Genomic DNA, 24546 nt, shown 5'->3' with positions numbered 1-24546 from the left:
TGATGTTATATGTTTTGTGTATATGTATATATATATTTAATACCTATCCTCCAATGATATTAAATATCTTCCTTTGAGTCAGAAATGTAATATTTTTAAATGCATCCAATATTTTATAGCTAGCTGGCTAGGGTTTAATTTAATGCACCTTTTATAAACATAAAGAATATACTTGAGCTCTTTGGTGTGCAGTAGCACGGACATAAACTACATTCAAAGTCCATCTGTGTTGTTTTTACCTATGTGATTTGTATCTTTTTCTTCTATAGTTAATTCTTAGAGATATGGATATCTTTTGTGTGTGTGTGTGTGCTAGAGACCTTCCTCTAGGTCTTTTTTACATTTTAAACGTACCAATGGATACTCTGACTGTCCATTATTATCTCCCTCCACCCCCATCTCCCAATACCTCTCATTACTTTTTGGATTGGCCACAACTTTAATTCTGCAGAGATTGTGGTGTTTTCAGATTTGCAAACCTGTGCTGACACCATGAAAATGGTTTTATTGGAAGGTTTTTTTCCACTGGGCAGTTATTTGATACCCACAAAATATGCAACATAATTTCTCAAATTGTATCCAGATTCCTTTATACATATTCTCTAGTTGAACCTACTCATGGTTGATCTTCAGTGCCTGTTCCATATATGTAGTGACTTGCTAATCCAGTGGAATGGCCATGTAAAAGCATGGCATAATCTAAATAATAATTTTTTTATCCAAAGCAAAAGAATATAACAATTGTTTATGAATGAAAGTCTTTTATTCCGCTCAGAGTTTCTATATTAATTTAACAAAGGTTCATAAGTCCAAGGCTTAACATTTTTGTTGTTAGTGAAATATCTTTTATCTCTATTAAGATTATTCACAAATTGAAAAACAAAAATGATTTTTGTTCTTGGTTAAGTTGTATTCTCATTATATATGTTAAATAGATGCCATTTGGATTCTATATTGATAATGCTTTTTTTGTCCTTTGCATGCTTATGCTCCAACCCCTTGCACAAGTAGAAATTTAGTCTGAAAACAAGGGTGTTCTACAACATAAGTTCTAAATTATAATCCATTTTGTTATCTTTTAATGGAAAGGCAAATTCCACAGCAACATTTCTCTAAATTTCAAAAATACAACTTTGAAGGGACCTTAAAGGTAATTTAGTCCTATATTTTAAAGCATGAATTCCTCCACAGCATCCCCAAAAGTGCTTATAAAAGTTTCTACTTGAAGACCCAGTTACCTTTAAGGCTTTGCTAATATTTTGTTTATCATTTTTTTTAGGAGGCGTAAAGACAGACATGAAGCTAGTGGGTTTTCAAGAAGACCAGATCCAGATTCGGATGAAGATGAAGATTATGAGAGAGAAAGGAGGAAAAGAAGTAAGGAAGGAGAAAATGCTATCTCCCTCCCTCCCAATTTGATTGGTTATTCTTTGTTGTTTCCACAAGATAGACTTCTTTCACTATATCAAACACATATATGCAGGTGCCTTTTCTTTATATTTCTGTAAATATTCAATTTAGCAAGTGTTTAATATCAGCTGGCATTTATTAAGTACCTAGTTTATGCCAGTCTCTGTACTAAACTCCAGTAATACAAAGAGAAGCAGAAAACAGTTCTTGTTTTCAAGGAGCATACTGTCTAATGGAGATAATATTCAAACAGTGATATACATACAAGTGTAAAGGTGAAAAAAGGGGTTTTATGGGTTCAGTATATTAAAAGATGGTTGCCAGAGGATTGAACTATTATCAATCCTCAATTAAGAATAATCTCAAATCAAAATTGACTTTTATGGAAGTTTATTTACATGAGAAGCGAGAGAAGAAATAAGGAATGAGAATCTATCCCACTGATTAGTCCAGGTAGATCTTAACTCTCAGCCGAGGGTTAAAGGGCCAGAGGCCCGGAGGTGAATGGAGCAAAACTTCATTCACAGAGTCTATAAAAGAAGGTTCTTAATAGAAGTTCAGAAAAGATTCAGTCTTTAAACTCACCACATGGAACAGTCTCGGTCCCGAACCAGCAAAACTCCCTCAAGCTGCCTTCACAAAACCAGAAGCCCATCACCAGACACCCTCTTCCACCAGAGACTCAGCTGACTGAGGACCTTCTCCTTTTAAAGGAGTCACTTATGCATCATTTCCTGTGCCGCCCTCCTAATTTGCATGTCCAATCATAATAGACAATTCTCATAGACCTCCCAGGGGGCGGGTCAGTCGATTCTGATTCGTCACTCACTCCAGCACACGTGGGTTAGGACCTCCCAAGATTGGAGGTGCTCTCACCTTTGGTGATTAAATCTAAAGATAGGCAGTGTAGACTTAATCTAATTATCACACAAGATATATGCAGAATACATAGGAAGTTATTTCAGAAGTTACTTCTGATATACTAAGATTAAGCAAATCTGGGAAAAACTTCTTGCAGTAGGTGGGACTTAGCTGAGACCTGAAGGACATTAGAGTAGCTAAGAGACAGAGATGAGGAGGGAGAGCATTCCAGGTCAGGGAAATGCTTGAATTTGGGAGATACGGAGTACTGTGTGAGCAACAGCAAGAATGCCAGTGTTTCTGGCCTTTAGAATATGTAGACGGGTAATAAGGAAATCAGAAGGTAGGAAGGAGACAGGTTCTAAAAGGCTTTAAAATCCAGCTAGAGAATTTTCCATTTGAATCTTTGAATCTAGAGGGTAACAAGAGTTTTATTGAATTGGGATTTGGGGTGGGGGGTAGTCATATGATATGTGATCATATCTTCTCTTTAGATAAATATTTGCTATGTGCCATACATGGCAACAACATATGTTGCTATATCCAAATTCAGTGTCATCATGGGTCATATGTTGCTAAATCCTAGCCAGAACTTCATGAAAACTAAAATTAATTCAATTAGAATAACCTACTTTCTCACAAGAAGAGTAAATGATAGGGCAGTAGGTAGTGCAGTGGATAGAGTGCTAGGTCTGGAGTTGGGGGCCTCAGATACTTCCTAGCTATGTGATCCTAGGCAAGTCACATAACCCTCTTTGACTAGCTCTTGTCCTTCTGTTAGGAGTTGTTATTAGGGTTTAAAAAAAAAATAAATGGCACTTCAATCTGAAGTTTAATCTTACTCTGTAAACCTTGTAGCAATAAGGAAAATCAGTTAAATAAGGAACTCCTCAGCTGCAGTTAAAAGCATTATTGGGGTTTTCTTGACAAAGATACTGGAGTGGAGTGCCATTTCCTTCTCCAGTGTGTCACCATGATAATAGATGAAGAATTGAAGCCAGAGTCACATAGTCATAAGTATCCAAGACTGGATTTGAACCCAAGTCTTTCTGCCTCTAGGTCCAGTGCTTTATCTACTATGCCACCTAACTGACCAGCATGTAAATAGGTAAAAATAAATGCAGGCTAGATGGGAAGTTATCTTAGGGAAGGCATTAATAACTTGGGGAGATGGAGTGGGAGTGAACCTGAAAAAAATTCTCATGGAAGGTAGCATTTAAGCTGAATATTGAAGGAAACCAGGGAAGTTAAAAGTGGACATGAGGAGGGAAAGCATCCCAGGCATGGTATATAGTCATAGTAAAGGCACTGAAATGGGAAGTGGAATGCCATATTTGAGGAACAGCATGTAGAAAGTATAATTAGATCATAAATTGTGTGGAGGGGCTTGAAGAAAAGGAAAGGTAGGAAGAGGCCAGCTTACGGAGGGCTTTAAATAATAGAGGACTTCATATTTGACCCTAGAGGATATAGGAAACCACTGAAATTTATTAAGTAGGGGAGATCTTTACTTTAGAAAAATCACTGGCAACTGAGTGGAGATACATTGTAATATAGACACTTGAGGCAGGGAGTCCAATAGAAGACTATTTCAGTAGTCCAAGTAAGTATTGAAAAGGTAGCAGTGATTTGAATAGAGAGAAGGAGATGTATATTAAAGAAAATAGAAATAGAAGATAGAAATGGCAAGATTTAGCATAAATATGTAGGGTGAATGAGAATGACAAGTAGTAGATATAAGATTGTGAGCCTGGGTGAAAGGAAAGATGGTGGAATAGGGAAATTCTGTAAAGAGCTGGGTTTGAGGGGAAAGATAATGAACTCTGGATGTGTTGAATTTGAAATACCCGTGGGACATCCATTTTGAAATGTCCAGTAAGCAGTTGGTAATGGGAGGACAGGAACTCAGGAAAAGACTAGGGCTGGACATATAGATCAGTATAGAGACGATCATTGAACCTATGGAGGTGAGAAAATGTAAGAGAAGAGGCCCTAGGACAGAACCTTGGGGGCCACTCATAGTTAGGGCTGGTGACAGGGATGAGGAGCCAGCAGAGGAAGACTGAGAAGGAGTGGTCATTTAGACAGGAGGAGAACCCAGGAGAGAGTGGTGTTAAGAGCCCTTGAAAAAGTATATTCAAGAGAGATGATCTGTGTTATCAAAGGCTGCAGATGTCAAGAATGCTGAAGATTAGAGAGTAGGCCAAATCTGTATATGCTACTCAGTCTCTCCTCAGGTGCCTTTGCATAAGCTACTCCCCAGGCCAAAGTTCTCTCCCTCATCACCTTCAACTTTGCAGCTCTGGCTTCTTTCAAAAATGGACCTTAAATGCTGTCTTTTGCACATGCCATTTTTGATTCCTCTCCTAGTTGTTAGCATTCTCTCATTCAGTCAGAATTACTTTGTGTTTACTGATCTGTATATTTGTAGTATCCCTCTAGTAGAATACTATGATCGTGACGAAGGGACTTTTTCATTCATATCTTTGTATCCTTAAGTACCTTGTACACAGTAGATGTTTGTTGATTGGGTGAAATTTGAAGGATGGTGGCTTTTTTTCTCCAGTTTGTTGACAGCCACATTATAGATTTAAGTCTTTAGGAATCTGACTTCTGAAAATTTTTCTTTAATAACAACAACAAACAGCATTTTATTGATGAGCCTTTAAAAAACAACAACATTGTGGCTACTTCCCAACCTCCAACTCACTTCCTCCCATAACTCTTCCTTGTAACAAAAAAGTAAAGTAAAATAAATCAACACATTGACCAGTTCTGAGGGCATAGGCCTCTTCACCTCTCTGCTAAGAAAAGGAGAATTGTTTGACCATTAGAATTCTGCTTATTTCACTGAGAGTCCTCATTTCTTACAGCACCATAATATTTGTTCATATAACATAATTCATTCAGCCATTTATGTGTCTACTTTGCAATTCCTTTCTACTATAAAACAGTATTGCTATAAATATTTTTACATATATAAGGCCTTTTCCTCTGTGATAATTATCTAGGTAAAAAAGATATTTGAAATTTACTATTCTAGTTTAATTACAAATTGTTTTCCCTATATCTCTGCTAATAATATATTGATATGCTGGTCTTCTTACAACCCTTCCACTGGTTGTTCCTAGCCATCATTGCCATTTTGGGGGTTTTGAAGTAAAATTTCAGTGCTGATTTATATTTCTCTTAATAGTGATTTAAACATATTGTTTCATTTTTCCCATTCTTTTAATAAATTGGTTTTATATTTTGCAGGTATGGGAGGTGCTGCCATTGCACCACCAACTTCTCTCGTGGAAAAAGACAAAGAATGTATGTTAATCCATTTCTTGACTTTGTTCATTTCTTAAAATGTCTCTTGCTAGCTGTGACTCAGTGATTTAAATTCTTAGCTTAAGTCTTCTGGTTCACCTGAAGTAAAGAGGGGTAGTAACTGTTATGTTTTCCTCTATTTTGGAAGCAGTTTGAGTGTGTAAGTCCCCAGTTAAGATAAACAAATCAGTCTCTTTCCAGATTAATAATTATAGGAGCAGAACCAAACTTTCTTATCCTTAATCCCTTGGGGTAGAAGTTTCATCTTTTTTTCTTGCTATTTTTGCCACTGTTGTCCACTTCTGTCTCCCATGTGATTTAAAACTATTCTGTATGTTTTCCAGGGTACAAGCCAAGTTCTGAATACTGTGTTTCATTAGATAAAATTATTTGGAATTGATTTACTGACCTAAAGATTAAAAATTGTATCATTTGAGAATTAAAGAAATATCACTGAGTTCTTTTACCCTGCCACCTTTCTGGTGACTACTGTAGACTGTAGTACAGATCACTTTCCACTAGGTGGTGGAAGATTACTTGATTTTTAACTTCCTTACTATTCATTTCAAAGCCTTGATTGTATTTGTTATTTATTAAGCTCGATGGCTGAAAATCTCTTGCTTTCCACCTCTTCATTAACAAAATTGTAATGATCTGGAAAGAATTTGAAGAGCCTTCCAATCTACTTAAGCTAGCTCACAAAAAAATAGAATTCCCGCATAACCACTCTGCTTTTATAACCTTTAGAACAAGAGATTCTCCATGTTTTCTAATGTATTTTGATTTGCTACAAATGGTAGGTGTGTGGTCTTGAGCTTCAGGTTTCAATCTATTATAAATTTGTAATTTTCTCTTTGTGTGTGTTTTAATTACCTACCATCCTATAATTTTGCTCTGAGAGAATGAGATATTATGTGTAAAGGGCTTTGTAACCTTTAAAGCACTATATTAAGTTATTATTAGGATGAGGATGAGGAGGTAAGTGAGTGGTAAGCATTATTCTCTATTTTATTCATGATAATTAAATAATACACCTGATAAATTGAGGGCATAGATAGCATGAGCCAGTAGACTGATATAACACTAGAAGTCAGGACCTCTGGAATTTTTCCCATTTTCTCTACTATAACCAAATTTTCCTTAATTATGTTATATGTTAAAATTTTTATTATTTTTTATCTAACCTGTTTAAAAAGTAATGTTTTTTTTCTCCAAAGAAACAGTGTTACAAATAGTGGTTAGGTTCCAAGGCAAGACTATTTAATTCATACTTAATGTAATTGAAATATCATTCACTGCAATGAAAAATCGTAGAAAACTTGAAAGCAGTATTGTTGCAAATGTAAAATAAGACAGCCCTTAATTTCCAAAAGGATAAAGTTCTAAAAATTCATTTTAAATTTATTTAATTTAGAATGTTTTCTCACTTAGATTTAAGTATTAACCATAATATAATTATAATTTACGTTTCTTAGGCCATAGTCCCCTGAAGACTATTTAACCTATAATACCACTGAAGTATATTGTCATAGAATTGAAACACTATATTTCTAGGGGGGAAATGTTTTTAAGTATTCCAACTTGAGCTATCACGAATATCTTTATCCTTACTTTAATTCTGTCATTGAGCTGAAACCCTTCTCCCATGGCCAAGCCTGGTACCTATGAGACTGTAGACTTTAGAGTGGTGACTGCCTGGCCCTAAGTCACTGGTGTAGCTCTTATGGTGTGTTAGAGAATCTTATAGCATTCTATGGGCAGGTCTAGCAATATGATAGGAAAGAATAGAAGTTCTTGCCTGCCTCTACCAGAATATCACTTTTATGTCAGGTACATACATAAATGTGGGGATACCTGCATAATATTTAAACATCACATTTTCCTCTGCCCCTAGCAATTTCTTTACGATGTCTTCCCTGCTTTGTGTTAAAAGACAAGAAGGGAGACAGCTAGTGTGGGATGTTGATGACTATTCTTTATTGAGGTATGCTTATAAGTCCTAGGTACAAGACATAAATGAGTACCTATGTAAGAGATTTTATTTCTTCCCAAACTCTCATTATGCTGCATGAAACAGAAGTATTTGAAGTAGTTAATGTAAGAAAAATAATGTTATAAAAATGTAATTTTTTTGTCAAATTTTTCTTTTGGTAAGCTTATTTCATTCTGTCTAACAGTACCTAGAGAGTTTCCATTTGAAGAGGAGTCAAGACCTCGTTCACAGTCTTCCAAAGCTGCTATTCCTCCCCCCGTGTATGATGAACAAGAGAGACCACGATCTCCAACGGGGCCCAGTAATTCCTTCCTTGCTAACATGGGGTAATTATTTTAGTTTAATTAATTTCTAAAGGAGTTCTTAAAGAATTCATTTCTTAAGAATTTGAGCAACATTGTTAAGTGTAAACAGTGTGGAATAATAGAAGACTACTGGATTTTGAGTCCAGGAGGTTGGGTTTGAACATAGCTCTGCCACTTACTATGTGTGTGACTTTCGACAAGTCAGTTGATGTTTTCCCCAGTTTACTAGTATATAAAATGAGGTTGGAATAGATGGCCCCAAACAACATCTTTTATAACTCTAAATTATTTTTGTTCTGCATTATCTTCAAGGATCAAGTCCTTGGTGAATTTGGAGTATATTCCAGCAGTTAGTCATCGTTTTCTCTAAAAATCTCTACGTTTAAATTGTATCTAAAATTCTCATGTTTAGCTTCATGTTCATCATAGAAGATGTACCTGGTAATTGGCAATTTTTAGTATAATTTGTAAATAGACACTATGCATTTTGAATTATATGTCATTTTTCCTAGAATCTTTACATTCTAAGTAGAATGAGACATGAATTTTTTTCCTTGTCCTATTGACTTGGTGGATCTTGTAATACTTTCCCTGTAATTTGGAATTCGTTCATCTTTGTATGTGAAACTTCCTTGATTTTAACTTTTCATAGCACTTTTATCCAAATATCCCATATCTCTCCTTAAATATTTATTATCTGCCTGTTATCCATTATTTCCTTAAATCCTCTCCAGCTTATATTGTTCCCTAGCATTATATTCCAACATATATTATCACTTGTAACAAGTGAATCTGGGAAATGTATAAAACTACATTTCCCGTGATCCAACATGGTCCAACTGTTTTCCGTTTCCGACGTCTTGACGCAGGGGAGCGCTTAAATCTCGTGGGTTAGGAGGGAGTGCTCTCTTCTTTGGCGAGTAGAGGGCTTGGCTAGGAGGCAGTATGGAGGCGGCAGTTTTGAATGCTTACAAGCGCGTGGTCTAATGATTTTATCTATCAACATGGCTTTAATTAAAATACTAATTTATATATTTATGGCAGCCTTTATCATTTTTCATTTTTATACACTTTAATTTCAAGATGACTTTCTCTATTTATATGCTGTTATATTACCTAAAATTGACCTTTGTTGCATACCGGAACTCAAATAATCTTTTGGATATCAATTTGATATTGTGGACAAGAAAATTGATTTACATCATACTTTTCATTGTTCCTTTTGCTAGTGGTACCGTAGCTCATAAAATCATGCAGAAGTATGGCTTCCGAGAAGGCCAAGGCCTTGGAAAACATGAGCAAGGGCTGAGCACAGCATTGTCAGTTGAAAAGACGAGTAAGAGAGGTGGCAAGATCATTGTTGGTGATGCTACAGAGAAAGGTATGTTTTCCCTTAAAGGACAGTTTGGTTATAGATATCTAGGAGAACAAGAAAGGACTAGACTTTCCACCCAATTTTCATTCTTTCCTAGAACACATTCCTTAATAATACTCTTTCCCCCAAAACTACAAATTTTGTAATCATAGAAATTCTTCAATGACTTTTCAGTCAGTCAAATCAATCAATCAGTCAACATTTATTAAACACCTTCTATGTACCAGGCACGATGCTAAGCACTGGGGATACAAGAAGAGGCAAAAGACAGTCTCTGCCCTCAAGGAGCATGCAATCTAATGGAAGAGACAACATGCAAAAAATTGTATGCAAAGCAAAGTATATATAGGATAAGTAAAAAAAATTATATTTGCATAGTAATTCAGAGGGGTCAAGGAAGGCTTCCAGTAAAAGATGGGACTTTAGTTGAGATTTAAAGGAAACTAGGGATCTCAGTAGGCAGAAGATGTGTTTCAGACATGAGTGACAGGGAGACTCTTGATTTTATTTTTTGGGAATAAAGCTAGAGAAAAACTCTGAAAAAGGAAAAATGGGGAAATTGAGAGGAAGGAAAATCCTTTTTTCTTTAAATTAAAAAAGTCATTAGGAAAAGATGAGAGTACAATTTCTTTTGAAGAAAGGATCTGTGAAATTGAAACAATCATTATGTCTTTTAATTGGATTTTGTAGCAGTGATATTAGTAATAGCTACTATATTGTGAGATATATATTGAGTTCTATATAGTTTGCTTTATCACTATTCCTTTCCTAGTATTTTATTCTTTCTGCAAAATTTTGCTTACATTAATTTATAATTCCTTATGAGGTTTTACTTTCTTGTGGATCAAAACTTGTTTTCCCTAAGTATGAACTGAAATGTGGCAAAACCTCTCTTGAAGACTATCCTAACATATAAGCTATGTAAAGTTCATTCAGTCTTTCAAAAAAAAGGTGTACCATACTTGTGACCAACTGAGTCTATTGTTTGTGGCCCACTTAGCTAAGTAAATAGATGCTCATCACAGGGAAACTGGTCATCAAGTGATGAATTCTTTTCAGCAATTCGGTGAAATAAATTTAAAGTGTCCCTTGACAACTCTTTACAACCCCCCTTCTGCTTTCACAGTGACAGGAAAGGGTTTCAGAATGTGTTAAGAATCACTGAGTTTGTAGACTACCTATAATAGTGATGGGCATCTGGATGTGGGGGTATAGTGATTAGGGAATTGCTTAAGGCAGTGATGGGCAAACTACAGCCTGGATCTGGCCCGTGGGGAATAGTTTGCCCATCACTGACCTATAAGCATTAATAAAGCCAGCTTCCTTCCTTCCCATTTCTTTTAAGTAGGTTATTATTGGAAATTGATTAATAAACCATCTGAAAACAGATTCATCAATTCTCTCCGGAGGTCTATAGCATTTTTATAGCAAAATATAGTTTCTTTTAACTAATTTTGCTTTGAGATCATGAGTTCTATCTCTGTCTTTTTTACCTCACCTATAGCAAAATGAATTCTGTTCTAGCCTCTTATTTTATCTCTGTGTCTGTTTCCAATCTTTCTTATAAACAACATTAGTGAATTTTGTTTTCTAATCCATTCTTCTGTTTCTGTTTTATAGGTGAGTTCATCGCATTTACATTTATAATTGATTTATTGCTATTTCCTTCTCTCTCTCTCTCTCTCTCATTTCTATTTAAAATGGTTTAGAGATAAGGTAGGGAGAGGTGATAAAAGGGAGGGTGGAGCATAATTAGAAGCAAAACAGACTTTTCAGAAGGGATGGGGAAGGAGCAGGGGAGAGTTGGAGTGGAGGGGAGAGAGAGACAGAGAGAGACACCAATTTTAGTGAGAATGAGGTTCAGGTGTTGCCTGCCATCTCCCCCTATTCTTCCTCTCCCTTCTTCCATTGCGTTGCTCTTTCTCACCTCTTCATTTTTTAGATCATCCAACATAATTGACTCATTCTAACTACCCTAAGAATAATCAAGTAGTTAGGAATTACTTGTATTATCTTCCCCACAAAAGAATGTAAACAGTTTAACCTTATTAAATCCATTATAATTTCTCTTTCATGTTTATCTTTTATGTTTCTCTTGAGTCTTGTGTTTGAATTTCACATTTTCTAGTCAGCTCTTGGTCTATTCATCAGGAATGTTTGAAAAGTTCTCTTATTTCATTAAATGACCATCCATCCCTGCCCCGACCCCAGCAGGATTATACTCAGTTTTGCTAGGTAGGTTATTCTTGGTTTAATCCATACTCCTTTGCCATCTGGAATACCATTTTCCAAGCTCTCTATTTCTTTAATGTGAAAATTGCTAAGTCTTGTGTGATTCTGACTGTGACTCCACAATATTTAAATAGTTTTTTTTCTGGTTGCTTGCACTATTTGCCCCTTGACATGAGAGCTCTGGAATTTGGCTATAATATTCCTGAGAGTTTTCATTTTGAGATCTCTGTCAGGAGGAGATGGGTGAATTCTTTCAGTTTATATTTTACCTTCTAATTCTAAGATATCAGGACATTTTTCTTTTATAATTTCTTGAAATACAATGTCTAGGTTCTTTTTATTAATCATAGTTTTTTAGGGAGACCATTGATTCTCAAGTTATCTCTCTTTGATCTGTTTTCCAGGTCAGCTGTTTTTCTTATGATACTTCATCTTTTTTCCTTTTTTTTTTTCCATTCTTTTGACTTTGTTTTATTGTTTCTTAATAGACTTTAGTTTCCACTTACTCAATTCTCATTTTGAAGGAATTATTTTCTCTAATGAGTTTTTGTACCTTTTTTTAAAAAAATTGTCCATTCTACTTTTTAAGGATTTCTTTTCTTCATTGAATTGTTGTGCCTCTTATTGTTTGACCAATTCTGTTTTCTAGTGTTATCTTCTTTATTTTAGGGCACTTCCTTTACTAAGTCATTAATTTTCTTTTCTTTATTTTCTTGCATCACTCATTTCTTTTCCCATTTTTCCTCTACTATTGCTCCCTTGCAGCTAATCAGCTGTGCTCTTCTTCACCTTGGAACTGTGACCCAGAACTGCATATAAACAATAGAATTGTCAAGCAATGTTAGGTCCTGCGCCTAGAACAAGCAAAAGGTCCCCTGTAATCTTTTTTGACCAGTTATTCAGCCTCTTCCACCCCCACTCCCCATACTATATCTGGGCCAAGAGCTCTCAAAGCTGCTATTGCTGTTGCAGCCATCCCTAAGACACACTGCCAATGTTATTGCCATGTAGACTCCATGGTTGCAGCCAACCCCCACCCTGGCTAGTATCACAGACCTCTTCTGCCTGTGTTGTCTTGGACTAGAAAAATATTTCACCCTGAGATTTCATTGTCTTTATTGCTCCAGAATTCATATTGATGCATTATTTTAAAGGTGCTTGGAGGGCAATGTTCAGAGAGTTCAGTTAGCGGTGATATCTCTGTTCTGACATATTGGCTTGACCCTATACAGATTATATTTTATTATTGTCTAAATTCCATCTTAGTAACAACTCTAAGACAGAAGGGAAAGGACTAGGTAAGCAGAATTAAATGATTTGCCCAGTGTCACACAGAAAATAACTGAGGTCAGATTTGAACCCAGGTCCCTTACTCCAGGCCTGGCATTCTGTCTGCTCTATTGCACCTATTTTCTCTTATACACTATATTCTTAATGACAAAAGAGAATATCATTAATTACTAACCCATATATCTACATTTTCTTCTTTTATAATGTCATCAATAAAATGATATAACTACTTCAAGATTACCCTTAATGAAAGTATAAGAAGAAAACAATAGACTTTCCCATTTTTCTTTAGTGGATTACAACTTTACAACACATAGTTGACTGAAATGTTCAGAGAGCGTACACACTAATATTTAGTGGGTTATTTCTTGATTACAAAGTATTTGACTCATTTGATTGAAATGTACTCTTAAAGGCTTTTCTCCAACAGTGAGTTCCTCATGTGTATGTTAAGATATCCCAAGATTTCTCATAAATACTAATAGAGAAATAGTGCCTTGATAGCCCCTTAGGTCACTTCCAGCTCTAAATCTATTATACTGTACTTATACATTTGATCTTCTGATCCTATGCTTTTTCTAAGAACTTACCCTTTTAGTCATTTCCTGTCCCAGCCTCTCCTTTTCTCCTAGTACTTTTCCCTGTAGCCTGCTCACATATGTACTATCATGCCACATTGATCACAATATCACCCAGAAATGTTCACCTTCAAAATCCATAATTCTGAAACTTCTACCTCATCAATCTCTTGTTCTTATAGTTCTCCCTGTACCATAGCCCCCTTAAGTCTATTCTTTCACTTCACCACATCCTCTACCTGCTGTATCCCTCCCTGATTCTCTAGGTCACTGCTGTCGTTCGGGCCTTGCTTTCTTCCTTCAAAATCTTGACCTTTGAGTAGTTGAACTTTGCATTCTCTGACTTCTACCTGTATGTACCTTGTTTCCTTGTCATCCTATTGCTGCTTATCCTATTTCAGATCTCCCAGCCTTGAAATAACCCTTAGCTTGCCTAATAAAAGTTACCTGGTCTACTTGTCCCACTGAAGATTTAGGTTAAAGTTTAATTTGGTCTTTCATTGCCTTACACCAATATTTTTATTCCTTGTCCAACTCTTATTGTGTTTCCCACAGTGATGTCACAAGTTCCCTCTCTTCCCCATTTCCATATTGTACATAATTTCAGCATTTTCCTCCATCCTCTCCTTTGCTTTTGACTTAGAGATAGAAGTACCCCTTCTTTCCGAAGCTACCCCTTGAGAAGCAGAGTACTAAAATGGATAGGTTACTGGACTTGGAGTCAAGAAGGTGTAGGTTCAGATCTATCCATAAACACTTAGTAGTTGTGACCCTTTGCAAACCAATTAACCTCTGTGCACCTATTTCCTCATCTGCAAAATAAAGAGGTTGGATTTACCAGCCTCTAGAATCCTTCCCACCTCTAAATCTCTGGTCCTTTATTTGTGGTCTTAATCCCATCCCTCCTGTTTCTAAGATAGTTTTCCTTCTCAGTCATCTCTCTCTAGTTTTCAACTTCTTCTCACTTTTATCCTTTAAAACCTTCTCCTGAATCTGTCATTTCCTCAGACTGTCAACATATATCCCTCCTCCCTTTCATACACAAACTCCCAAAAAAATTTGTCTACACCATTGTTTCCATTTGTTCTCCTTTTTTTTTCAACCTCTTGCATTCTGGAGGCAGTGGTGTGATTGGAAACCATTACTGTATAATAAATAGTGATAACAATAATTGGGATGTTTAGTCTGAAGAGGACAAGTTTTCAGTACTTAATTGTCTTTAGATGTTTAAATAATTCCTTTGTAGAAGAGGTCTGAGACATTGGCCACCTCTGACAACTTCCTAACATTTGGAAGCTGTCCAAATATTTTGGAGCTCTCTAGAAATGGAAATAGCTTCCCTTGGGGATAATTCCCTATTGTTAGAGATGAAAAGGCAGAGGCCCAGTAACTATTTATTGGGATTATTATTGATAGGATTCAGGATCTGAAGAGGAGTTAAATTAGACGACTTTTGAGTTCCATTTCAGCTTCACACCTAAGATAGTATTCTACTAATATCACAAGGCTACTGGCAACCAGTTTTCTTATACTTCATAACCTTCCCTTTTTGTACTACCAGTAAAGTAATTGAAAAATGCAGTCAGTTATTAACTTGCCAAAAAGTGTTACTGATATGGAATGACTGGTTTCTTGTCAGGCTTGCAACATTCTGTACTTGCCAAATCAGAAATCTCCACTAAGTTAAGTTGTGAGGATTTAGACTAAGCCATTTATTTGCTCTACTTTGAGAAATAAAATAATATCCATCAGATAACAATTCAAATCTCTCTGAAAAGTATTTGAAAATCATTGCCCTAAAACAAAGCTAACTTCCTGTTTTTTTTGTAAGTAAGCATCCTTTTCTGTTGTGTGAATGATTGCTAAGGTGCTGGAGTTAGTGGAAAAAATGTAGTGCTCATTGTTGAAATTAATTTTTATTTTAGCAAAGGTTCGTCCATCTTTTTATTGTAATAACATAAATTTGTTCTGTTGCTTCAGATGCATCCAAGAAATCAGATTCAAATCCATTAACCGAGATCCTTAAGTGTCCTACAAAAGTGGTTCTACTGAGGGTAAGTAGAAAAAAGGCTCTTTTTTTTGTTCTGGTTTTGTTTTGAGTATTGTTGAAGTCTAAGAGAACAAAAGCAATAATTGCTTAAAAGTATTTCCCCTGAATGATTTATGTCCTGCGATCATATAAATACAAATTATAGCTTGCTGATTATAAAAGTGCATGTTCATTCACCAAAGTTGCTACATAAGCTGTAATTTATTGTGTCGATAAATATCAAAAGAATCAGCGTTACAGTTGACATTCAGGAAAAACTCAAAAACTGACTAATAATAAAGAAATGCAAGTCCTAGAGTAAGTGTCTTGTAAACAGTTTTTCTTTTTTTTCCTTTCCTTGATTCAAATTCATCCAAGTAGATGTATATGGATTTAAGAGATATTTGCTTTGAAGTATTCATTTCTTTGCAACACAGTGGTTAGAAATTACTCTTAAGATTTCTGTGATGTATTGAAGTGCTTTCGTTTTTCACATCAGGGGAAAAAATTATTTTGACATTTCTCTGTTCTCTTACTTGAAAACTTTTCAAAATTCTGGTACCTGAGTAGGTCATTTTTTAGCCTTATGCCCAATACTTTCTTTAATATAAATGCCTTTAATTTTTTAAAGAACTATTAGTTTTGGTACGTTTCAGGAATGAAAATTTTAATAATCATCAAGTTTGACATATGGTCATTGAATTTCTTTTCCTTGATTTGCAGAACATGGTGGGTGCTGGAGAAGTAGATGAAGATCTGGAAGGAGAAACCAAGGAAGAATGTGAAAAATATGGCAAAGTTGGAAAATGTGTAATTTTTGAAGTAAGATCATTCTTATCCTAAGAACATTTATATGCTTATTATAAAAAATTTTTAGAAAGAAAAACTTTTTTTAAACCCTTACCTTCTGTCTTAGCATCAATACTTGGTTCTGAGGCAAAAGAATGGTGAGAGGTAGGCAATGGGGGTTAAGTGACTTGCCCAGGATCACACACAGCTAGGAAATGTCTGAGTCCTGATTTAAACCCAGGATGTCCTTCCTCTAGACCAGTGGTTTTTTGGCTTACCGCCCCCTTTCCAGAAAAAAATATTACTTAGCCCTCTGGAAATTAATTTTTTTTTAAATTTTAATAGCAATTAATAGGAAAGATAAATGTACCTGTGGCCATCACTGCTTCCCTGGATCACTGCAGCACCCACCAGGGGGCGGTAGCGCCCACTTTGGGAATCACTGCTCTAGACCTAGCTTTTGATCCACTCACCCACCTAATTAACCCAAAAACAAGAGTCAGATATCTTTTGTCCCCATATCATAGCTTCAGGAACTTTTATGCCAACATTTATTTGCTAGAATGTAACTTCACCAAAGTGTTCTCTGCTATAAGAGAAGTAACTTACTGCCTAATTACAAAAGTATTTCTCATTTGTTGCCCATAGTTCTTTTGCTGTAACATAAACATTTGAATATGGAGATACTACTTTGGGTTACTCCCTCTACTGATACAGATCACAATTCTTCCACAACTCAATAAATATTCTTCATGGGTAGCTATGGCAAACAAAAAATTCTTTAACGCTAGTGATGAGCTTGAACTGAATCTGGAAATAAACAGAAATACAGCCTGTCAGCAGATACACCAAAGGCTCCTTTCATGCTATGATGTTTTGATGACTGCTTGATGTTCATTATGTATCTATTAAGTGCCTTTGTGTTATATGATTGACGTACAAGGGAGAAGGTCACAGAAGGGAGGTATCATTTGAGTTAGACTTTAAAAAAAGGGTAGGAACAGGAAAAGATGGGGAAAGAGAATATTCCATGTATACAGAGAAGAGGTCAGTGTATCTTTGTGGGCAGAGAAGCCTGAAAATGTATGGTGGTCCATTTAGGCAGGGCTTAAAGGCAAAGACTTTGAACTTTACTCTTTAGATCTTGAGAAGCCTTAAAAGTTTTTCGAAAAAAGAGCAACATACCAAGATCATAGACTCATTGACCTATAACCTTTCATTTTATAAATGAGGAAACTGAGGCTCAGGGAGGTTAAGTGACTCATTCAAAGTCATACAAGTAGTATTAGAGGCAGGATTTAAAGCCAGATCCTCTGGATTCCATGACCAAGATATGATTTTGATAGTGTTATTTTTCTCTCTCCAAAGTTAGCAGTTGTACCTTAATTGCCAAGTCTGGTGGTCTTTTCTCAATTGTCATTCTTCTTGACCTCTCTGTAACATTTGTTACTATTGACCAACCTCTCCTAGATATTCCCTTTTGGTTTTTTCTCTCACCTGCCTGTTTGGTGTTCTTTGCTGGCTCATCATCTGTGGGTGCACACCACCCAAGGCTCAGTAATGGCCCTCTTCTTTTCTGTACTTCCCTTAGTGACTTGATCAGCTACCATGAATTCAGTTTCCTATATGTGGTTGACTCTCTGATGTATATGTATCTATAAAAATATGTGTGTATTTACACACAGTCACACACACACACACACACCTGTCCCACTTTAATAATTGCCTGCTGGACATTTCAAACTGGATATCTCACAGACATCTCAAATTCAACATGTCTAAAACAGAACAATGTCATTAGCTTTCTCAAAAACAAACAAACAACAAAATCCTCCTTTTTCTTTCACATTTCCTTCTCTTTTGAGTACTTCCATCCTTCTCAGATTTTCGGCTTCGGTTTTATTCTCAACTCTTCCCTCTGACTTATTCCATATATTGCTATATTGCCAAATCTTGCTGTTTCTTCCCCTACAACAGCTCTCACATATCCCCTTCTTATTGCTTATACAACCTCCACTGTAGTTGAAACCCTTCCCACCTCTTGCCTGGACTATTGCTGTGACCTCCTAATTGGCTTTCCTCCTTCATGCTTTTTCTTCATTCCAGTCCATCCTTTACACAGCTGCCAAAGTGGTTTTCTTTACACTCAGGTCTGACCATGTCTCTTCCATGCTTTCTAAACTCTTGTGTCTGTCTACTGACTCTAGAATCAACTGTAAACTTCTTTGTCTTTTATAGCCCTTCCCTTTTCTGGCCTTGTTATATAGTGTCCCAACAGTCTAGTGCAGCTTTAAGCTTCGGTAGCTTATTGCTCCCCTCATTCACAAAAGCTTGGTTTCTTTGTCCTTTTTCCTGTTCCTCGGGCACAATATTCTATTGTCCTTGTGTCTTTAACCTAGCCATTTCCCATGCCTGAAATACATTTTCTTTTCACCTCTGCATAGTAGAATACCTCACTTAAGACTCAGCTCAAAGATTGCTTTATGTGAAAACTTTCCTGATTCTCCTTTTTAAAAAAAAAAAAAATTCTTACTGGGTATTGGTTCTAAGGCAGAAGAGTGGTAAGGGCTAGGCAGTGGGGATTAAGTGACTTGCCCAGAGTCACACAGCTAGGAAGTGTCTGAGGCCATATTTCAACCCAGGACCTCCCATCTTTGGGCCTGACTCTCAATCCACTGAGCCACCCAGCTTCCCCCTGATTCTCCTTTAATGCTAGTGCTCTTCCTCCCTAAATGAACTTTATTAAGTCTGTGTTGTCTTTTTATTGTGATAGAACATAAACTCCTTAAGAGCAGGTACTATTTCATTTTTTTGTTTGTATCTCCAACTCTCAGCACAATGCGTGACATGTAGGTGCTTCATAAGCACTTGTCCATTGATTTATTTATTCTTTTCAAATTTAAAATGAGTTGGAAAGGAAGAGAATGGAGACAGGAAAACTTGTAGTTAAGTAAGTAACCTGGGTAGTTTGTAATAAGGACTATGACTCACTTGGTGACTGAGGGAATAGAGGAGAATGACAATTGAGAGAGATTCAGTGGTGGAAACAAGAGTTAATAATGGAATATGAGAGATGAGAAAGGACTCAGAGATAACCCTAAGTTTGGAGATAAAATAGACAAGTAAATAGCAGTGCCACAAATGATTAGTGAAAACTAGAGGAAGAAACACATTTTGGGAAAAGATAAGTCTAGTTTGGGGTGTTCTGAGATGTAGTTGTTAGGATATCTTGATAGTGTAGATTTTGTACAGTGTCCTAGGGCTGACTCAGAAGGTAGTAGGAAGAATATTAAACTTAAAGTCAGAAGATGAATTTGAGACTTGGCTCTTCCACATATTGTATGACTGGTCAAGTCATGTAACCTTAGTAGATTCATTTGTAAAATGGAAATAATCTCTGTATACTACCTATCTCACAAAGCAGTTATGAGGAAAGTGGCATGTAAGATTAATAGCACCTACTTCCCAGGGTTATTATAAGGATAAAATGAGATGCTTTTAAAGTGCTTTGCAAATCATTAGATAAATGCTAGCTATTGTTAAACCATAAAGTTTGCTAAATGTAGATCACTCTTAGTATAGGAACAAAAAGTCTTTATTAATATGATTTGATCTCTGTTCCAGATTCCTGGTGCCCCTGATGATGAAGCTGTACGAATATTTTTAGAGTTTGAAAGGGTTGAATCAGCAATTAAAGGTAAATTAAATTTTACTACTAAATATGCTTCATATTTGTTGGAGAATTTTTTTTAAACAACTGATTTTCATCTTTGCATTTAATACCTTTTTCTGTTTGCATTCTAGCTGTTGTTGATCTGAATGGGAGGTATTTTGGTGGACGGGTAGTGAAAGCTTGTTTCTACAACTTGGATAAATTCAGAGTCTTGGATCTGGCAGAGCAAGTCTGATTTTAAGAACTCAGAGCACAAATCACCTCTGGCAATCCTTAGTAAGCCTTTAGGCTGAAAGCAAAGAGGAAAGAAGGCAAGCCTGCTTGACCAGTGGGTACTGAGACTTTTGGGAAGGACTCCTAAAATTCATGTTGACTGACCCTTTTTTTTATTTTGTGGTTTTTTTTATATAGTATAAAATCCTTTAAAAAAAAAAAAAAAGCTTTATGCCTCTCTGATTGTTTCTTTGTTTTTCACTACACTATAGTTGTTTACATTTACTGATAGGCCCTTATGATGATTCTTGAATGCATTAGTGATGTGATATTTCATGAACTCTGGAAAATCTTGAAGATATTGAAAGGGGGTAGGGGTGGGGGAAGAAGAGGAATCATAACATGTGATCTTTCACTTTCTTAGTAATGTGCCAGCTATTAACAAAATAGCTACAAAGACCCCATAGTAATCATTTGGCAATCTCTGCCAGTGGTGAATATATCTGCTCTTTTTGGAGCCAGTAAGATCTTTTCTGCTAATTGTTGGAAAACCTCTTTATATTCAGAAGTAAAATTGAAGAATCATGAATATAAAAGAATGAGTTTGAATGAATCATCTCTCTTCAAGCCAAGACAAATAGGACTTGGGAAGGGGTTGTGTGTTGGTACAGGAATCGGTAAACCTAGCATCTTGTCTCCAATCTCTCTTCAGATAGAGAAATACAAGTTAGAGCAAACCCCATTCTCCTGCTGGCCAAATTTTGTGCAAGATTTCCTATGGTGTTGATTTTGCTGTTATATAAATAAGATTCTTAATTTAAGACACAATTCATCCACTTGAGACTCTTTAGATGTTGGTGTATTAATGATTCCACTAGATTGATAAAAGTGTTGCACTATTTGAATGCAAGGTTAAATGTGATTTTAAAAGTTAATAGGGCCAGAAAAAAAGAACTAGTAAAATGATCAGTGCTATAAAGTTCACTGTCAGAACTGGGAGTGTATCCAGTGCATAACTTGGTGCCTATGTTCTGTCCTGTTGTTTGCCTGAATGTTAAGTTGCATACTACTCTTTCCCCCGAAGTGGCAGCAATGGGACAGGTACCTTTGTTTTATTTTTGAGATGTTCATCAGTGTGGAAGTATATTATGATCCTTAGAGAAAAAAAGGAAGCCCAATATTTAATCTCTTGATTAATGCCCTAGACTCAATTTGGAGATTTGAGAACTATTTTTTGCTTTTAAAGAAGTTTCCAGATGTTTTTAGTTCATATAAATAAAACAATAACATTTCAGTCTTTGTGGTGCTGATTATTTCATTGAGTATTTGTGTTGAGAAAATTTCTATGAGGATAGACAATGCTCTGTGAAATACTTTGGAGTTAAGGACTTTTTAATCCATGGCATAATGCAGTGATATCTTGGAGGTTAGTCATTGCACTAGAATTAGTGGAAAATTTTAGATGTGGCCTCAGTTTAAAATTTTAAAATACTGTTTAACAAAAATATGTTTTAGTAACATTCATTAGCATTGCAAACTACCTTCTTTGGAGTGCATTTTTATTCACATATTTTTATTAGAGATTTACCACTTATTTTGTGTTTGGGGAGTTCATAGAATTGTCCACTGGTTACACCAGATAAAAGGATGAATATCTTGTTCTACTTTCACTTTAATTAGCCCTGGAGTTAGAAATTAATAAAAGTTTCTAACTTTTCTGTTATATGTGAGACACCACATTATTTACAAGAATCTTTTAATACCATAATAGATTCAGCATATTTCTGGGCTACTTTCCTCTAGACCAGTGATGGGCAAACTATTTCCTGAGGGCCAGATCCAGGTCTAGTTTGCTCATCACTGCCTTAAGCAATTCCCTAATCGCTACACCCCCACATCCAGATGTAGTGATTAGGGAATTGCTTAAGGCAGTGATGGACAAACTAGACCTGGATCTGGCCTTCAGGAAATAGTTTGCCCATCACTGCTCTAGCAGTATGTTTTTAGGAAGTTCAGAATAATTTTTGGTATTGACATATATAAATTTACATAAGATAAGTTACATTTATCTTGTAAATAAGAACAACTAGGGAAAAGTGTAATTTATTCCAAAGCACTTGGATGTAAACAGTTAGGGTTTATCTATGGCATTCTTCTCCATTAGTGAGGAAAGCAAAGAGGCATATGCCCTACCTGGCCAAAGATTCATTGTAGTGACCTCTTTTTGTGTGCCTTTATGTATGTATTTTACATATGTGAGAAATATATACTTTCATTGAGTCAAGAAGTAGTTTGGTAGATAAGTGCAGAGAAATCTCAGATAATTGACAGATTAAGTGATTTGCCCAGGGTCTTAGAACTAGTTAGGTGTTTGTTAGGACTTGAATTCAGATTCTGACTCCAAAGTCTAGCACTAGAGTTATCCTTTAATATAATACCTTTATCTTTAATAAATACAAAAAAAAATTTTTTTTAATTTTTAAAGTATAGTTCCTCTAACACTATGTGGCATTATCTTTTAACTTTTTCTTTACATGAGTAGAGGAGTGTTGTGAGATGTTTGAAAGCGTACTGGCCCATAAGTCAAGAAACTTGGATCCTAGCTTTATGCTAAAGAATAGAATGTGGGAATTAGAAGGAACCTGAGGCATATCTCTGCTGCTGACTGGCTACATGACTGAGCAAGTCACTTAATCTCTCTAAGCCTCCATTTATTAATTTGTGAAATTGATTTGACCAATTGATATGAAAGGATTCTATAGGCTGAAAAGTTTGCTATTTTCTTTTCTGAAAAATAGCTGTTGAAGAGCATGTAGATAACTCAGTTTCAATTTTAAAATGCATTTTATCTTGGAAGGAAACTTTGTGATTCACTAGTCTTATGGCTCTTTATAGAAAGTATTTCACCTAAGAGAATGGAAAAATCCTCATTATCATTCCCTTTAAAAGTTAAAAGGTTAGCTAATAATTTTTAGTTATATTTTCCCCCCTAATACTTCATTTATTTGGTATTAAACCCAGTTCTTTCTTTTTGTAGCCACCTTTCATTCTTGCATTTGTTTCAAACAGTATTAAAATACTTGCTGTTAAAAATCCCTTCTATTCTCTGTTTCTTATAAGCAGTATGTGCTTCCTGAAAGATTAAAGGAAGTTTTGGCCCCCTTGTATGTCCTGAGAGATGACAGTGTGGTGTATTAGGTTTTTGGAATTTGAATTTGGAATCAGAGGACCTGGATTCATGTCTTAATTTAGCCATTTACTAGTTCTGACTTTTGAGTTAATCATTAAACCTCTCTGAGCTGAAATTTCCTCATCTTTGAGATATGGGTGACACTTGCATTATTTCATAGGTTATGAAGAAACTGCATTTTAGTTTTCATCCTTTTCTCTGGTCCCTGCCTCCCCCCCATATTTTCTCTGTCCTCATCTTTTTACACAAACCCATGCCCTTTGTCTATGTAGACTTCTAACTATCCTTATAATAATAAAGTTCTTAGGAGTTACATGTATCATCTTCCCATGTAGGAAAGTAAATAGTTAACCTTTATTGAGTCCCTTTGATTTTTCTTTCTTGTTTACTTTTTTATGCTTTTCTTGAGTCTTCTGTTTGAACGTTAAATGCTCAATACAGCTCTGATCTTTCAATCAGGAATGTTTAGAAGCCTTCTAATTCATTAAATATGCATTTTTCCCCTTAATGGTGATACTGAGTTTTGCTAGGTAAGTTATTCTTGGTTGTAACCCAGGATCTTTTGCTTTCTGCTGAGTCTTGTATGATCCTGACTGTGGCTCCATGTTATTTGAATTTCTTTCTGATTGCCTGAAGTGTTATCTCCTCGACCTGGGAACTCAGGAATTTGGCTATATAATATTTCTGGAAATTTTCATTTTGGTATATTTCAGGAGGTGATGATGATGGGTTCTTTTGATTTCTAATTTACCCTCTAGATCTAAGATATCAGGCCAGTTTTACTTGATATGTTCTTGAAATATGTGTGCTGCTTTTTTTTGATTGTGGCTTTCAAGTCAGTCTTAACATTTCTTAAATTATCTCTCTTAGATCTGTTTTCCAGGTCAGTTGTTTTTTGTTTTCAGCGAGATATTTCATATTTTCTTCTATTTTTTTTTTCACTTTTTGGACTGAAGGTTTTATTGTTTCTTGATTTAGTTTCTACTTGCCCAATTCTCATTTTTAAGAAATTATTTTCTTTAGTGAGCTTTTTGTACCCCTTTTTTCCATTTGGACAGTCTTTTTAGGAAGTTCTTTTCTTCAGTGGATTTTTGTGCCTCTTTTACCAAGCTACTATTTCCCTCTTCATAATTTTCTTGTATCACTTCTTTCTTTTCCCATTTTTTTTCTTTTACTGCTCTTAGTTCTTTCTTCACTCTTCTAGGAATTCTTCTGGCCTTGGGTCTAATTAGCATTTTTCTTTGAAGCTTTTCTTGTAGCTATTTTCACTTTGTTGTCTTCTTCCAAGTTTGT

At 35.7% G+C, this 24546-nt stretch overlaps 1 protein-coding gene across 2 annotated transcripts in view; it reads left to right on the top strand.

Moving 5' to 3' along the window:
- Window positions 1–21357, top strand: part of RBM17 (RNA binding motif protein 17) — a 41855-nt gene extending 20498 nt beyond the window's left edge. For both annotated transcript variants that reach the window (XM_044678133.1, XM_044678132.1), the window contains exons 5-12: window positions 1280–1377; window positions 5530–5586; window positions 7764–7905; window positions 9114–9265; window positions 15340–15413; window positions 16112–16210; window positions 19802–19874; window positions 19982–21357. In XM_044678133.1, coding sequence (XP_044534068.1) covers window positions 1280–1377; window positions 5530–5586; window positions 7764–7905; window positions 9114–9265; window positions 15340–15413; window positions 16112–16210; window positions 19802–19874; window positions 19982–20085 — 799 coding nt within the window. In that variant the 3' untranslated portion in view covers window positions 20086–21357. The remainder of the gene's footprint in view (window positions 1–1279; window positions 1378–5529; window positions 5587–7763; window positions 7906–9113; window positions 9266–15339; window positions 15414–16111; window positions 16211–19801; window positions 19875–19981) is intronic.
- Window positions 21358–24546: the final 3189 nt, after the last annotated feature.

The sequence above is a fragment of the Gracilinanus agilis genome, chromosome 5, assembly GCF_016433145.1.
Source record: "Gracilinanus agilis isolate LMUSP501 chromosome 5, AgileGrace, whole genome shotgun sequence".
Classification (NCBI taxonomy): domain Eukaryota; kingdom Metazoa; phylum Chordata; class Mammalia; order Didelphimorphia; family Didelphidae; genus Gracilinanus; species Gracilinanus agilis.
Note: the sequence above shows the minus strand (reverse complement) of the source record. Positions and strands in the feature narration are given on the sequence as shown.